Genomic DNA, 16,988 nt, shown 5'->3' with positions numbered 1-16,988 from the left:
ACCACTTACACTCACTTTTCTCTTGATTAGGCCATGTTCTAGGCCAAGTTACAAGACGTTCTCGGCTATTGTATTTTTTATACCGTGTACTGTATTGGTGGGAATTGAAATTTGCCTTAAAATGTCCATGTGAACTTTAAATGTCAATAAAAGGGCAGCAATATTCCAAGAACTCACTATAATTCAACGGACAACATAGCAGATCGACTACGTGAAGTTTTTAGATAGAAGTTTTCACTTTGTATTTCTAAGCATACACGTTATACAGGTAATTAACGGGTTACAGACAAAACGACAGGAATACACAATTTAAGCATACGAGTTTTATGGAAAACCTTAACAGCAGTTCGAGAATAATACATACTAATGTAGAAGGAAATTAGAGACGTTATAATGATATGAGTAACTTGAGTATTTTAAAACAGAACTTAATTTTGTAAATCTGTATCATTCATAAGTGTAAGTATTTGGTTTCATCAGTGTTCACAGAATGACATTGACTCCCACGACATGAATCCCGTGAAATTCAAAGCCTTATAATCACTGGCAAAAACAGGTTCTTCTTTAAATGACGCATGCAATATCAGAATAAATCTAACTGCATATAAGCAATTATGCGAGCGTGTATAAGAATGTTGCGCAGTGAACTGATAAAGCACAAAGGTAGAAAATTAAACAATACGACTATAATGCATATCGGAAAGGACGTGATATGGAATATGAAATATTGTAGAACACTAATGTCCAAAGTCCAAAACTTTACAAAATATCTTCACTGATTCTATAATAATTCCCATAAAAGGTCGAAATGTTAATGTTATCCTCAAAGAGTAATTTAACTAAATCTAATATTTTGAAAATGATCTAGCTCTGTTGAAACTTTTTGTTGAGACCCAAGAATATATGTGCAAGTTTATTTATACTCTCACTCGGTTAAGGCTCATTCGGAGAGTGCTTCGATAAGACTTTTAGTCATATTAGGTTTTTGGAGCATAGTTCACAGACAGAATGAAACCCTGGTTAGAGCTATCCTGGTTCTTTAACGTGCACCAGTATATAGCACTGTCACACGGGGCCCCATTTAACTTTAGTCTTCCCCAGTAAATTTATTTTACTGACTGTTCCAAGGCGGTACTTGACAATCTTTGTATTTAGTTATATATATATACACTTTATATACCACTTAAACAAAGTGTGGCTCATTGACTTATAGGTGATTGCATTAAATGTAACAAAGGTATAATACTAGAATGGACACTTGGGATAACCGAATCATACTTGTGTATTATATCCAATTATATTGTTTCCTTTGACAGGTATCAGGCAGTCTTTAAAGCGTTCCAGTTTCTTCTTCAATCACATCCGACTCAGACATGTACTTTTCCTCACAATTCTGAAGCGCATTTCCTCCCCTCTGTTGAATATTCTCCATAAAATCCACAGCGTAGTTCAGCATCTGTTGCAGCGCTTGCAGGGCGAGGATATTGATACCTTCATCCAGGTCTACCTCTGTAGTGTAGTTCTTGATTGGATGAATGTTGTTTTCTGGAATACCCAGAAGTTCGGCAGCTTCCAGTACCTTTTCTCCGACGGCGATACTTTCTAGTACTGAGTTGATCGATTTGACCACTATATCATCGATTAGATCTACTTTCGTAAGTAATATGGCTTGGGGAATATCTGAAAGAAAATGAGAATATAGTTGTTATTATGATACGGCAAGTATGTTATACAAACGCATCCTCTTTTGACTCTATTTATAAATCTACATATATGTATGCAGTCATTCGTCATTTCGACACGGACTGCATTTCCTCTACGTTTTGTTTACCTTTGAATGTTAGCTTATACTGAAATTTCTCTTTAAGTGTGAATTTAAACATTTTATGAAATAATCAAACTAAATTTAAACACTATCTGCATTCCGTTCGTTTACAACATGCACTGCTTGCAGCCGAAATGATATCAAAGAAATATTCATGTCATGTATTTACAAATGTAACACACATGTTTTTCATTCCGATAGGCTTTTTCATTTATTGCATAAAAAACAAGGGTTAGAAATATATCGTAGGGATTTAAAAGCAATTTGCGGGGCTATTTAAAGGTTAGTAGTAATGTTATAAACTAGATATATTCTTTATTCGTACGCTTCTGAGTACAGAGATTTCTGAAATCCTTCATCTTATCAATCAATCGCTGTGGAAGTTCATCAAGAGTAGCACCATCCAGAACAAAGGCTACACAGTGTATTTTGTCGGCCAGTGTGGGCTTCTTGACGAAAGATGGATCCACTGAACTGGTAATATCAGCACTAAACTGAAAATATATCGATATGAAAGCAATAAAATCGGGTAAAGTTTTGATTTATAAGGCAAGCTTAAATTTTGGCTTTAAAATCGTCATTTAGAAGACAAAAGAGAATCACATTTACAAGGCGGTTTGTAAATGATATATGACGACATTATTTCAAACAAACTACTTGAGCTTAGAGTGAAGAAGTAGTAAAAGCACTTATTTTATTTGTAATGGTAACTGTACGAAAACACGAGTTCTAAGTGAACAAAACATTGGGCTACCTGAAAGAACTCCGGCAGATTTCCATCCAGCAGATAGTTACATTGTATCAGGTCAATACCCATCTCTTCCTCCAGCCCACGTGTGTCACATAGGCGGAAGTTTAGGAAGCCAGAATTTATTTTGATTGTATAGAGAAGATACTGGAGTACATGCACACGAGTAAACACACTCACCGGTTTACATCGTCAAATTCTTTATCATGAATAAACATGTGTGAATTTAAAGAATGAATGAATTATTCTGTATGCATACTTATTCTGTTTGGTAGTAAGGTTTTTGGTTGTGTAATAATATATGAGATACTGAAAAAACACCACGTTTAACCAATGTACTTGTCTACAATATTTATGCCTATTCATATAGACGAACTAAATGATTGTGGTGTTATTTGGAACTAACTACAAATAACTATCGACCTTGTATTCAATTCAATTTGTCATACTTAATAATATATCAGATTTTCCATTTATTGGACTCACCATAGAAGTGATGCTGTGTTTAGCCTTGCCACATATAGCCCTCTGCGTTATCCTTCCCCGGTAGACAGAAGCTTGACTTTCCGGAACCTACGGGACCAAGCAGAAGAATCCTGAAGTCGGGAACCTTCATTTCACTAGCGGGCCGCATGCAGGAGACTGAACTTTTCAGTGTTTCTTCAAGCTTTGGAAATATTAAGAGATATAACATAACATTGACAAACATTATCGGAGCGTTATTAATACAATTTATTATTTAATCAAACACATATATGATAAGGAACTACAACTAACATCTTTGCACCACTTTGATGTTTTACGCCATTGTTGAGGTACCGGAACATCTTTAACCAAACTTGATATCAAATACAAATAAATCAGTAAAATCAAATTCAAGTACATGTACTATATACTAGATTTTCACTTTAATTTGTGTTTAATAATTAATACCAAAGGATCTAATAACATCATCATCTAACCTTCCACTTTGTACACCTCTAATTCCATGCATTTCATCGACCCGTTGCTGATATGTTCTGATCCTAAACCGTTCATATCATAACTGCTCGCACACATATAACCATTTAAAGCATATATCCCATTCAATGCTGATAGTGAATGAGTAAAAGTGAGTAAGTCATGTCCACCACCAAATGTTGGTCCATAGTTTGATCTAGAATACAGTCCATTGGAATCGTCAGCCTTCAACGGAAACTTGTTCAGCCTGTAAACTCCAGAGAATCGTAGTTGAAACAAGAATGCATTCTCATCTTTAACATAAGCACCACTTGTTGGAAACCATGGTAAACTAGCGTATCCTCCAAATACTGATTTCTGTTCATTGTAAAGCACAGTAACGGTAGGTCCTTGCATGTCGCATTTCTGATGGAAGGCTTGCCCAGAGCAGCCATCTTTTGTTATACTGTACAATAGAGTAAACTTTTTTGACCCTGTCCCAATCCAGTCCTCTAAATGCTTTCTATCAGCTGTTGGTAAATTCCCCACCATGAAATATAATTTTGGAACAGGAGTTTAATCTATGGTAGTGTTTAATGTCTTAAGTATAAGCATATCGTAATATACATAAGAACACTATTGAATGTATTTGATCAGCTAGAGTACATAGCAGACTAAGATTGTTTTCATAAAAATGTGTGTGTGTGTGTGTGCGTGCGTGCGTGCGTGTGTCCGTGCGTGCGTGCGTGTGTGCGTGCGTGCGTGTCTGTGTATTGGTTGGGTATGTGTGACCACATAAACAATATTGAACAACAATATATGCCAACGGAGACTGATTAAGGATGACACTTTTAACCGCGAGCAACTCAAGACATGTTTTTTCCACGTAAGTCTGCTGCAGAAACACAAAATAATAGTCGTTAACCCGTAGCAGCCGTATTTTAAACTGATATTGATGGATATTGTGTTACTGCATACCCGCTGTCATGAATGATCTTGCGGATCACGGGGTTGGGGGTGCATCCGACACCACACATCCCAAAACAATCGGCCAAGTTTAGTTTCTATGTTAATATCGGAGAAAAAAGTAATGACATACGCTTAAACTGCACCTGTTTGGACTTCAATTGTAAACAACATTCTTAGGGGACTACCCCAAAAACCCCATTCCAACACTTTAAACCATATAAATTTTAATTCTGGGGGAGCGGCAAATGTAAAAACGTTACGTCCCCAAGTAACACCCCCTCTAATGTAAAATCCTGGATACACCCCCTCTAATGTAAAATCCTGGATCCGCCCTTGGAATGTGTTTGTTTGTCAGTCTGTCTCATTTGTGTTTATCATTGTGCCACTTAACCAGACCGGCTGTTTCAATTATGTACGTGTACTTTAAATCATTATATGAACAGGTAAATGCAGTAAACGCTTGTTACTTTATTTATTTTTGATTTAAATGAAAACAGTCTGTGCAACTCCGGGGCTACAATTAATTTGTTTTAAACGATTAATGGCACAATAATCCAGAATTACATAAGAGTGTTTATTGTAAATTTATATTGTACATACCTCAGATTATAAAATATCGCTGATAACACTTCAATAGTATTTATTTATGTATTCAAGTTAATTTGTTATGAATAATATTAGATAAACTCCCGTTTACGCCTTTCTACTTCCGATTTGTTATCATCATGACCGCTTTGAATATAGTACGGATTCATTCTATATAGCAGATAATTGGTATGTGATCTGATGAATTGATTAAAAGTCAGCAAGATTCATAAAAATCATTCCCGAACAAGTATCAAATAACAGTACTTCGATTTGTGAAAAGGCAGCCAGCAAAAATGAAATGTGAATCAGCACGAGCTTTTGTTTACGAGTTTGACGAGTTTCTGTTTATAGGCCATGATTTCAAGGCCATGACTCCTTCAAATGTCAACTCTATTTTTGTGTTCATATTGTAAACCATACAATAGTCTTCATTAAAACGTGAAATTTTCACGAGACCTGTTAAAGTTTGGACGGACGGAAAACTTCGGATATGGAAAGAAGCTGTCTTATCGATGATTACCATTCATTTGACGTCGACTTTGGTCCGTCATATTGACATACCAACACTCATCAGTCATGCGACTTATAATACAACCTCATTAGCTGACACGGAGTGTGTATCGAATGAGTGGCAATAGGCGGACCTTTAAACACCTTAAACGCAAATGTTGAAAATCGTAATGATTAAACCGAGTACTTCATGGTTGTCGATCTGCAATTTTATTGACTCAAAATGTAGGTTGTATTCTTAGCCATTTTGTTTTTTAGATCATATGGTAGCGAAACCAACCTGTCAACTTGTTTAAATATCTGTTGTGTCCTTCCGTGGGAGACGATTAGATAAAGATGTTTAGGATAGCACTGTTTATTTGTATACATATAGTTTTAAAAAATATTACAAATGTTTGGGATAATTGAGCGTCAAACTGGTGGCTTTCCTTCATTGACTTTAGTTACGACTGACGTATAGTAAAGTAACTTTGTGTGCAGCTATATATTTTCGCGATCGCATTTAGAGTTATGTTATGCTCAATGGCTTAAGTAATGAATGACACATGATGAAGAAACTTGGTGTGTAGCAAGCTGATGTTTGTAGTACCAGGTGTTTCGGAGAGTTGAGGTCAAGATTACTTATGCCGATTATTAAACTATATAAAAGTTTGCCCGTGACTATTTACTGTATTTGCTGTTTTATGACGTGACCCGATCGTGTGCCATCAGACTTAAAGTGTAGTTATAATATAATTACTGCAATAAGCAATATCAGTTAGAAAAGACCGCAATGTCCAATCATAAATTCTAGATTTCAGCAAAGTAAAGATTATACCTGGAGATGACGATAACAACTTAAACAGTCATAAAATGCTTAAAAGGTCAATATCTAAACACTTAAAACAGTTGACAACGAATATTAGTTAAATTTAAGTTCCTTAAATGCCTTTCATTGATGTGGTCCCGTAGATTAAAGACAACTACACCTTTGCTTGTTTCTGTAGTTATTCGTATAAATGTTTGCACTCCGTAAAATATAAGCTATAATGATATTAATATTTCTAAAACACATTAATTCGTGCAAAGAAATCATCGGTCTAAACTTCTGGTTATGCGACAATATGTCGTACAGTTAGTATTTACATATGTTTGTTCTAGGAACGTGTGGTATATGACATATAATAAACGTATAAACGTTTTACAAACACTGTTCTCCATTTTGGAGTATATATTGCGCGGACCAAATCTTCGTTATGTTTATCTTTTTCACTTTACGTATCTTTTGTATTAGCAGTCAGTTAGTTAAGGTTAGTCGGTTTTCGAAAGAACAACCATAACATCGGTTGACCGGGAGCCTAAGCACACCAAATAAAAATCAAACTTCATTTACATATCAAAAATAACTGATATATAGGCAGCACTCGGCTTGTTGGTACACAGCGTGTATGTTGCAGGCTGACATGGTTCGAAACTCGCCAGCGTGATGTATATTAACAAGAGCTGTCACAGAGACAGCGCGCTCGACTATTCCGCCGCTTTTCAGTGTTAGGATTGAAAAGTTTTGGCGAAACATGCATGGATCACTGTTAGATTAGATTTCAATGCAATACATGATGTGCTGAGATATTAGCATAAATTTGGTAACATGCAAAATTTTAACCAGAACTTTTAAGTCATATAATAAAGGGCCATTATTTGCAAAATACAGTTATCTAACTTGGTTATTCAATTAGGCTGGGTGGTTGAATACCATTGTATAAAGTCTCACAGGTTCGGATCATGATGGTGAACAAGTGTGCACAGTTTGGAAGGCATATGTTAATGGACTTATAAAATATCTGAGGTAGTACGCAAACTTTAACGTAAGTTCTAAGTAAAAAAAGGGGCATAATATTGTAAAAAATGCTTGATACAGTGACCTGTACACAGGTTGACATCATGATGGTGAACAAGTGTGCAAAGTTTCAAAGCCATATATCGATGAACTTTGAAATTATCTGAGGTGGTACGCAAACTTTAACGTAAATTCTAAGTAGAAAAAGGGGCATAATTGTGTCAAAATGCTTGATACAGTGACCTCCTCCCGTGTACAGGTTAGGGGCATGATGGTGAACGAGCGTGGAAAGTTTAAAAGCCAGATGTAAATGGACTTTATAAATATTTGAGGCGGTACGCAAACTTTAACGTAAATTCTTAGTCGAAAAAGGGACAGAATTGTGTCAAAATGCTTATACAGTTACCTCCTCCCGTGAAGAGGTTTTGGGCATGATGGTGAACAAGTGTGCAAAGCCAGATGTCAATGGACTTTGAAAATATTTGAGGTGGTACGCAAAATTTAAAGTAAATTCTAAATAGAAAAAGGGGCATAATTTTGTCAAAATGCTTGATAGAGTTACCTCCTCCGGTGTACAGGTTGGGGTCATGATGGTGAACAAGTGTGCAAAGTTTCAAAGCCATATGTAAATGGAGTTTGAAAATATTTGAGGCGGTACAAAAACTCTTACAAAAACTTGAACATAAGTGGTTACGCCGACACGGACGCCGACGCCGACGCTCGGGTGACTAGGATAGCTCTCCTTATTCTTCGAATAGTTGAGCTAAAAACTCTCTTAATATTTATTTACTTTGTCCAAGCTTCTTAGACATGGCAACGAAATTTAATATGCTATTAATTTGACTAATAGCTTTCTTCCTTACATCATGGGTTATAAAACTGTAATAGATCTGCCATATCGATCATGTATGTTTTGAAAGAAGTAACCTTGAGAATGACTCTGTATAGCCTTTTCGATACAACAGAGTCGGTGCAGCCACCATTTACATTCCCGATGCTCATGGTGTGGCCATATAATTGAAACACGTTCTCGACTATTGTATGTTCGATAACCTGTATTGATTTGTATTAACATTAGCCTAACTTTCTCCATGTGAACGTTACCACTAAACCACAGATCCGTCAAAAGACCCAATATCATACTGTGCCCTTATATACCAACACTCCAGATCAAACTACTTACACTCCTCAAAAACATTCTCTCGAATTATATTATAAGACTCTTGTTAAATTCTTAAACTTCTAAACATAGAATAAACAGAAAACTTTAGAACATTTTAAACCAATCAGAATAACCGCATTCTTAAAATATTTTTTGAAGGAACAAAAAATACTTAAATGATTTTAGGTCACTAAACAATTAAAATAAAAACATACTCAATGAAGAACTGAATTTAAACTACGTATTTATGTAACAAATACAAAACGCAAAAAGGAGCCTATACAAAATCATCTCCAATAAAAACATTGTAACACTTTAGTCATGCTCGATAACGATCAAAGTCGTATACATTAAAGTAATATATACATTTTTAAATCACCTAGATAAAGTATGCACCATTTACTAACAGATGATTGCATTAAATGTAACAGAAGTATTATACTAATTTGTACACTTGGGATAATCGAAACGTAAGAGTTAATATATCGAATTATATTATTCCTTTGGACAGATATCAGGCGGCATTTAAAGCGTTCCAGTTTTTTCTTCAATCACATCCGACTCGGACATGTAATATTCCTCATAATTCCGTAGCGACTTTCCTTCCCTCTGTTGAATATTCTCCATAAAATCCTCCGCGTAGTTCAGCATCTGTTGGAGCGCATGTAGGGCGAGGATGTTGACACCTTCGTCCAGTTCTACCTCTGTATTGTAGTTCTTGATTGGATGAATGTTGTATTCCGGAATACCCAGAAGTTCGGCGGCTTCCTGGACCTTTTCGCCGACATCGATACTCTCTAACACTGAGTTCACTGAACTGGCCACTACATCATCGATGAGATCAACTTTCGTAAGTAATACTGCTTGGGGAATATCTGAAACATTTAGAATGTAGTGGTAATTTAGATACAACATGTAAATCATATTTCGCATAAACATCTTCTTTCGATTCATTTATCTAGAAAATAAAATGTTATAATGTTGTTGTTTTAAATTTTAATCTTGTCTTGATTCCTTTTCACATTATTGTTTTAAGAAATCGGAGGATCGGAGGATACGACCAATATCATAGTGATTTTGAACCAGTGTGACGGATTGTTTGAAAATAATGGCTGGTGCTATCAACTAGAAATGTTTATTGTTCTCACGCTTCCGAGTACAGAGTTTTCTGAAATCCTTCATCTTGTCAATCACACGCTGTGGAAGTTCATCAAGTGTAGCACCATCCAGAACAAAGGCCACACAGTGGATTTTGTCGGCCAGGGTTGGCTCCTGGACAAATAACGAATCATTTGTGTCAACTCCAGAGTCAGCACTAAACTGAAAATAATGTGTTGTTATGAAAGATGATTTGACAGAAAACTAACAATACTTCAACATCAAAAATATGAAATAAACAGGAAAAGTATCAGCTAATAAATGCTTATAATTTGTTTTGAAGAATTTGGAGATGAGGTTGGAACCTTTACGAAAGCGGCCCCAGAGGTAATATCCATAAAACATCAAGTCATTTCCTAACTTAAGTTAATCTCTTCAGATTTTAATTGTCAAACTTAATAAGAGGAAAGATATTTTTGACATAAAAGTATGGGTTTTTTTTTAAATTAAGTAAATGACAATGAAATATTTTAGAAATCACAAGTTATTAAATCATAAGACTAGTGAGAAACTTCAATTAGAAAAATGACTGTTTAAATTTAAAAAAAAAAACGCTTTAAGATGTTTTGTGAGAATGTCCCAATGCCTCATTTTTTTGGGGTAGAAAATTATTTTTAGTCTTTCATATTTTGTATGTTTTACTTTAACCAAATTATGTAACAGGTGCGTACGAGGGGTGGCGACAGAGAGTGGGCACGGACGGGGTATATTATTTGAATTTGTGCGATCTGGTACATTTCTTGGAATGGTTTAAAGAAACTGTTTCAATTATTATGACATTTATAGTGCTGCAAATCAGATCACATTACACGAATATTTAGAGGAGTAACTGGTCTATGTCTGCCAACAAGGAGTTTCATATACCAAAATGTTCGCAATGATATTTAGTTTTTTGAAAAGTTAATCGTTTGGGTCACGACCGATGCAGAGCTGAGAAATCCAAGATGGCGTCCAAGATGGCCGCCAAATCAAAAACATTTAGTAAGTATTCGTATTTGCCTATTTCCATTACTACATTTGAGTTTTCACTGACATATATCTACTGATATGTTAGTAGGTATATAACCAATGCAACATAAGTGTATTTTATTACTATTTTTGGCGTTTTTGTTTATTTTTTAAGCTAAAATATGCTTAATTATGCGCAAAATAGGGGTTTGAGTTAGCATTTTTATATGTAGACTGAAAAAAACATTTTGTTTTCTGTTTAAATGACAATACAGAATATGGGTATGCATGTATAATGTTTTCCTGAACAAATGTTGAATAAATGTGTATGAAATGACAGCGAAAGTCAGATTTAATTGATCACATGGCAATATATGAGTAAAATTCACGTTTTAAATTAATTTAGTACTAACTGCAGAACAATGTGTTATAAATAACGTGTGTTATTAATGAAATGCGTCATAGTTATATTACACTGGGAACAAGTGATGGCATTCTTTTTATTCATCGTCGGAGCTTTCGCCGTCCTCGACAAAGACGGATTCAAGTGTGTAAACGTTCGTGCACATCATTTCGTCTGTGTTAGTGTTTCCTGTGCAAGAACATGCCACTGTGCATGGTTGTCTGTTTGCAAAGCAAACACATGTTTCGCTACATATTTCGCATCCGCAAACGAGGTCGTTCAAGAATGTATTAGTCACAACCATTGAGGGCAATAAATATGTAACACATTCGACCATACTGTTTTTGTTTTCTTTTTAAAGACAGGGACATATGAAATAAGATCGTTACTTTGTGAAATTAACAGCTATTTTTCCCTATCCTCTCTGCAATTCAATACGTTTGCTAAAGGTAGTGTCTTTAGTTTAAAAATTTATGCAAAAAACAAAAGAAACAAGCTCAGTAGCAGAAAGCAGAACTATGAATAACCTCGTTAAAACAGCAATTATATAACGTTTCAGTGATATCAATCGCTTCATCGATTAATTCCGTCATTATTCTAGTTAGCTTTGTCAGTCAAAATACATTTAGGGTATAACAATTAATTGTAATTAGCAATATAGTAATACGTTAGTTTGTAACCGGATGTAAATAGGGCATACCTCTTATTTAGTGCTCAAGGGGTATTTTCTTTTTCAATTCCATGTACATAAGGCGAGGAAGTCGAAATAGACTTAACTAAGTAAAGATTCACACATACAGATTTACAAGTTATTGTACATGCAATTTAGTTCTGTTGACGGGGCTATGCATAAAAATATCGAATGATCTCTAGAGACCTAAATTAAGTTGCTATATATTTGATCAGTTGAGTGATTTAAGATTTCAAGGATTAACACTTGCTTAAAATGACTAAAACTCAATAAATTAGTTAGAAGTTGTTTTGGAGAATCTTTTGTAAAAAAAAAATTGATAATTTAATACGTTTATTATTGTTTTTCAAATACAATCATTTAAGTAAATATGTAATTGTCGGAGGGGGCAAAGTAGTCTACATGACAATTTACATACATTAGGGGCTCCTTTTATAAAAGTCTGCTCGTAAAACATTTCAAACAATAGAAAGTTCGAATATAAAGTTGAAGAGCGCTCGGAAGAACGTTTCATACACACGTACTGTTTTTCACTTGTGCTAAATAGGGATGAGACGAGTGAATATCGATATTGTATCGATATATGCTGTTGCCGATACGTATCGATACACAAGCCCGTTGTATCGATACGCCTTGGTCGAATTTCCGTGACGAAACTGTTTTATACCGTTTCTTAATCGGTGCAATTTGTATAATTCGGTGTGAATTTTATCCTTTTGTATTACGCCGTCTCATTGGTTGATTGGTTAGGAGTAGCCAATAGTATGCGTTTTTAGGGAAGCGCTCGGCATAATCATCAGTATGGCGGACGAAGGAGTTTAAAATATAATATGTGACTCTGTTCATTGGCTCCAGGAAGGATTCATTAAGGAGGAAATAAGTTCAAATAACTTTGTGAATGACATTCAAATTTCATATTGGCGAGATGTATTATTTTGTTCATAAGTTAAAACAGTTTATATGTTCTAGTCATTGGTGTTCTAGTCATTGATGTTCTAGTCACATAGAAGCCCAAAGAATGTATCAGTATGTAATAAGTAAAGTTAGATTATATAAAATAGGAAACATTTAAAAATGATAATGATATTAATGAACATATTACTGTAAAATTTTACTTTTAACATACTAGTCAATATATTTTTTTCTATAAAATCATTACAATCATGTTAGAAAATATTTCTATAGTTATCATTAAAATTAACACATTGGTTGTTACAAATTTATTATGTAAAATAATACAATTCTGGTTTCTTTTGTGTGTTTCTGTAATTGTGTTTACGTATCTGTATCGCATCGAAAATATCGTATCGGCATGTAGTTGTATCGATACGTATCGTATCGCCTGATGACCGTATCGTCTCATCCCTAGTGCTAAACTAGACTAGGCTTTAATGTCGTAAAATGAGCTAAGTTAGTAAAAGAATAATAGAAATAAGTATTCTTGAAAAAGCTAGGGTCATAATCATACTGTAAGAAAAGAGAAGGGAACAAAATGATTTGGTTACCTGAAAGAACTCTGGCAGATTTCCATCTAGCAGATGGTTGCACTGTATCAGGTCGATGCCCAGCTCCTCCTCCAGTCCACGTGTGTCACAGAGGCGGAAGTTAAGGCAGCCTCCAGAACGTACTTTGATTGTATATGGGTGGTACTTAAAAGACACACGGGTTTGATTTTACATATACATATGGTCTTAAAGTCAATCGAGAAACATGAACGTACATTATAACTTATGTGCATATTCAAATTAAACTTCGATGGTAAATTCAATTGCCTTGTTAGTGTTAACCCACTTCACAAACAAAACAGTATTGACTTATAATATGAGTTTGAGTACATACGAAATAGAACTTTTGTTAATTGGACACTTCTTTTGTATAACTTTGTCAGATTTTCAATTTAATTGATAACCGAAATACGAGTAATGGCCATTGTCTTTCATTGACTGGAATAAACTTCAGTTTGCCACTTCGACTCACCACGGACGTTATGCTGTGTGCCGCTTTGCCGCATATAGCCCTTTGTGTGATCCTGTCTTGGAAGACGGACGTCACGGTATTACAGAAACTTGATTTCCCAGAACCCACGGGACCAAGTAGCAGGAGCCGGAAGTCGGAAACCTTTAGTTCCCTAGCGGGCCGCATGCTGGAGACTGAACTTTTAAGCGATTCTTCAAGCTTTGAAAATATTCAGATGCACACTTTGCCAACGTATATATAACACAAATTTGTTTGTTAATGTTAACTGATTTTTCAATGTTTAATATTACATAAATATGTGTGTGGGGGTGCGTGTGTGTGTGTGCATGTGTGCGTGTCTGCGTGCATGCGTGCTTGCACGCGTGTGAGGGTGTCAGTATCTTAAGGCAAAATATTTCAAAGGCATATATTATTTTAATAATGAACTTTAACCTACTTCCTTGCACCACTTGGATGTTTTACGCCATTGTTGTGGAATATCTGGAATAAAACATAACATTTGGTATATTATAAACAAAATCAGTAAAATCAAATGCACGTTCTAAATACTAGATTAAAACATCATTTGTGTTTATCAAGAAGTGCCAAAGTATCTTATAATATAAACTTCTAACCTTCCACTTTGTACACCTCTAATTCCAAGCATTTCATCGACCCATTGTTAATATGTTCTGCTCCTAAACCTTTCATGTCATAACTGCTTGCACTCATACTACCGTTTAATGCATATATCCCATTCGATGAAGATGGTGAATTAGTAAAGGTGAGTAGGTCATGTCCTTTACCAAATGTTGGTCCGTAATCGAGACCATAGTACAGCCCACTGGCATTGTCAGGCTTCACCGGAAACTTGTTCAGCCTGTTAACTCCAGAGAACCGTAGTTGAAACAAGAACGCAGCATCATCTCTTACATGAGAACCACCAATGGAAAACCATGGTAAACTAGCGTATCCTCCAAATACTGATTTCTGCTCATTGTATAGCAGAGTAACGGTTGCTCCTTTCATGTCGCATTTCTGATGGAAGGTCTGAGGCGAGCAGCCATCTTTTGTTATACTATACAACAAAGTAAACTTCTTTGATCCCGTTCCAATCCAGGCTACCAGCTGCTTTCTGACTGCTTTTGTTAAATTTCCTGTCATCTCAAAAATATAATGCTGCATCAAGAGTTTAATCTATGCTAAACAAATAAAAACTTGATACTATTATTCATATCATAAAACATGTAATCCAAATATACTGAATGCATTTGATGAGTCTTCCATATTGCTGTCAATTGCATTAGGATTGTTTTCAATATAATGTCTGAGCATTTGTGGGTGATTCCGTCGTTAAGAATGATTGAAAAAGCTCTTTAAGCTGCTCAAATCAATTAACAACCTTCCCTCTCAGTCTTGCAGGAACGCTGCTCAGTGGGCTAAAAGACCACAACATGACCCCCTTAACAATAAATAAGAGTAACCCTTTCAAACGTCAGCAATTTAAGACATGTTTCCTGTCCATGTCACTGCTGTAGAAAACTCATTTTAATCAATTACTCTAAGCGAAACACGTTACATATCTGTTTGTTTCTGTACATGTCCATTGAATCATAATATCAACAGGAAAATATTTATTTAAAATGAAAACATACTGTGCTACTTTCGGTTTTGATATCCGAGGCTACATGAAATAGAACATAAATCAAACACAAAAAAACAATAGATTAGAAGTGGTTGATTGTACATTAGTTCATTTTTACTTACCTTAGGTTATAAATATCGTCGATAGCACTTTAATAGTAGTTATGATTTTATTAACGTTTATTTGTCATGCAATCATATCCATAAACTTAGATTAACTTAGACTACAGTTTACTTCTTTTACTTGCGAGTTGTTATCAATATGACCGCTACGGGAAGGTGATATCTGATCGGATGAGTTTATGTAATGGAGTATTTATGTTCAAGTAAACTTCACTTGCAAGGCCACACGTAGGCAAGGGCATGCAAAAGACATCCAAAGACAGATTGTGTAGTTCAAAGTTTACTGGTCACCTATTCTATAGACTATTTCATAACGTTTTGTCTGGGAAATATGTCTCTAGCCCACTAGCTAGAAGGTCTGAACATCTTTTATTGTCTAACTACGGTTTGAAACCAGAACGAAATAACAATCTCTTAAGACATATAAAATGTTTATATTTATTTCCGGAAAGCTTTAGTAAATATACCATTTGTTTTCCAATCCCAATATATCAACAAAGTATCATGGCCTAGATGCATGTGGTGTTGTAGACATTAAATGCATTAAAGCTGCACTCTCACAGATTGACAACATATATTTTTGTCTTGGAAAGAGCCAATATCTGCGAAAATCCATGGAAACCAGTTATATAAGACTGCTGACAAAAAATAAGATCACAAATTTGTATATTTAAGATCAAAAATTGATGTTTTATGCTTTTTCTCAAGCCATAAAACATTAATTTTCGAACAAAAATATAAAAATCTGCGATCTGAATTTTTGTCAGCAATCATTTGTTTGCAGATTAAATAATTATTGTTTATTGCAACTTACAGCATTTATTCTGTAAAACAACAATTAAATATTGCTTACGTGCAGGTTAACGACACTGGAAATGTGTTGCTGCCCGTCAACAACGTCCTAGAGGGAGGACCACAACACGTCGATCGGAACCGCTACTGACTTATATCCCAATTTCGTATCGCGTTATAATTGCTGTGCACACAGCAGCATACACAGCAGCACATATGGTAAACACAAATGGTCGAAAGGATCAGCTGAAACCAAAAGAATGCGCTTGCGTGTGGTCAAAATTCGATACAAACGTCCCAAAAAGTCGTTGTGTTAGCCAGAAGACATCGTTATGCCAAATGTGCTATAATCAGCTAAAATGTGCTATATTCGTGAAAGAATAGACAGGAAATGCTTCAAAACAATGTTTGTAGATCATGCTATGTGCCGAGACGTCGAATAAGAACGATAATGAAAATGCATATTGATTTTTCGTTTGCATGTGTATAGTCTAATAATGATATATGAATAACGTAGGCATTTCTTACAACGTAAGAGCTGCTAATAAATGTACCTGTTTTCTTAAAAGGCTTGGAATAAATGTTAAGATTGACTTTTAAATCAATACATATCCTGTATGCCATTATCTTAATAACAAGAAAAGAAATACGAAAATCAACTGTGGAGCAAGATAGAGATAATTATGTGAAACAATACAGAAACAAGGTCGGTAGCA

The 16,988-nt window shown here is 35.1% G+C and overlaps 2 protein-coding genes across 2 annotated transcripts; both read right to left on the bottom strand.

Annotated features, from left to right (window-relative positions):
• Positions 1-283: 283 nt before the first annotated feature.
• Positions 284-5,145, bottom strand: LOC128223003 (interferon-induced protein 44-like). The gene is made up of 5 exons (XM_052932234.1): positions 5,082-5,145; positions 3,536-4,042; positions 2,580-3,240; positions 2,151-2,319; positions 284-1,680 (listed from the first exon to the last, which is right to left on the bottom strand). The coding sequence occupies exons 3-5, from the start codon at positions 2,640-2,642 to the stop codon at positions 1,331-1,333; spliced, it is 582 nt and encodes a 193-aa protein (XP_052788194.1). The 5' UTR covers positions 2,643-3,240; positions 3,536-4,042; positions 5,082-5,145; the 3' UTR covers positions 284-1,330.
• A 3,443-nt stretch (positions 5,146-8,588) lies between these two features.
• Positions 8,589-15,608, bottom strand: LOC128223000 (interferon-induced protein 44-like). The gene is made up of 7 exons (XM_052932229.1): positions 15,481-15,608; positions 14,349-14,877; positions 14,171-14,214; positions 13,735-13,932; positions 13,263-13,406; positions 9,706-9,877; positions 8,589-9,432 (listed from the first exon to the last, which is right to left on the bottom strand). The coding sequence occupies exons 2-7, from the start codon at positions 14,875-14,877 to the stop codon at positions 9,083-9,085; spliced, it is 1,437 nt and encodes a 478-aa protein (XP_052788189.1). The 5' UTR covers positions 15,481-15,608; the 3' UTR covers positions 8,589-9,082.
• Between the last annotated feature and the right edge of the window lie 1,380 nt (positions 15,609-16,988).

Source organism: Mya arenaria, chromosome 17 (genome assembly GCF_026914265.1).
Source record: "Mya arenaria isolate MELC-2E11 chromosome 17, ASM2691426v1".
Lineage (NCBI taxonomy): Eukaryota > Metazoa > Mollusca > Bivalvia > Myida > Myidae > Mya > Mya arenaria.
This window is presented reverse-complemented; position numbering and strand designations above follow the sequence as displayed.

Excerpts from the sequence above, each read along its gene's own strand:
- LOC128223003 (XM_052932234.1), bottom strand. The coding sequence starts at position 2,642 with ATGGGTATTGACCTGATACAATGTAACTATCTGCTGGATGGAAATCTG. Across the intron at positions 2,320-2,579 it reads ATCTGCCGGAGTTCTTTCAG|TTTAGTGCTGATATTACCAG; the intron begins GTAGCCCAATGT and ends ATATATTTTCAG. Across the intron at positions 1,681-2,150 it reads AAATCTCTGTACTCAGAAGC|ATATTCCCCAAGCCATATTA; the intron begins GTACGAATAAAG and ends ATTTTCTTTCAG.
- LOC128223000 (XM_052932229.1), bottom strand. The coding sequence starts at position 14,877 with ATGACAGGAAATTTAACAAAAGCAGTCAGAAAGCAGCTGGTAGCCTGG. Across the intron at positions 13,933-14,170 it reads CATCCAAGTGGTGCAAGGAA|CTTGAAGAATCGCTTAAAAG; the intron begins GTAGGTTAAAGT and ends ATATTTTCAAAG. Across the intron at positions 9,878-13,262 it reads ATCTGCCAGAGTTCTTTCAG|TTTAGTGCTGACTCTGGAGT; the intron begins GTAACCAAATCA and ends CATTATTTTCAG.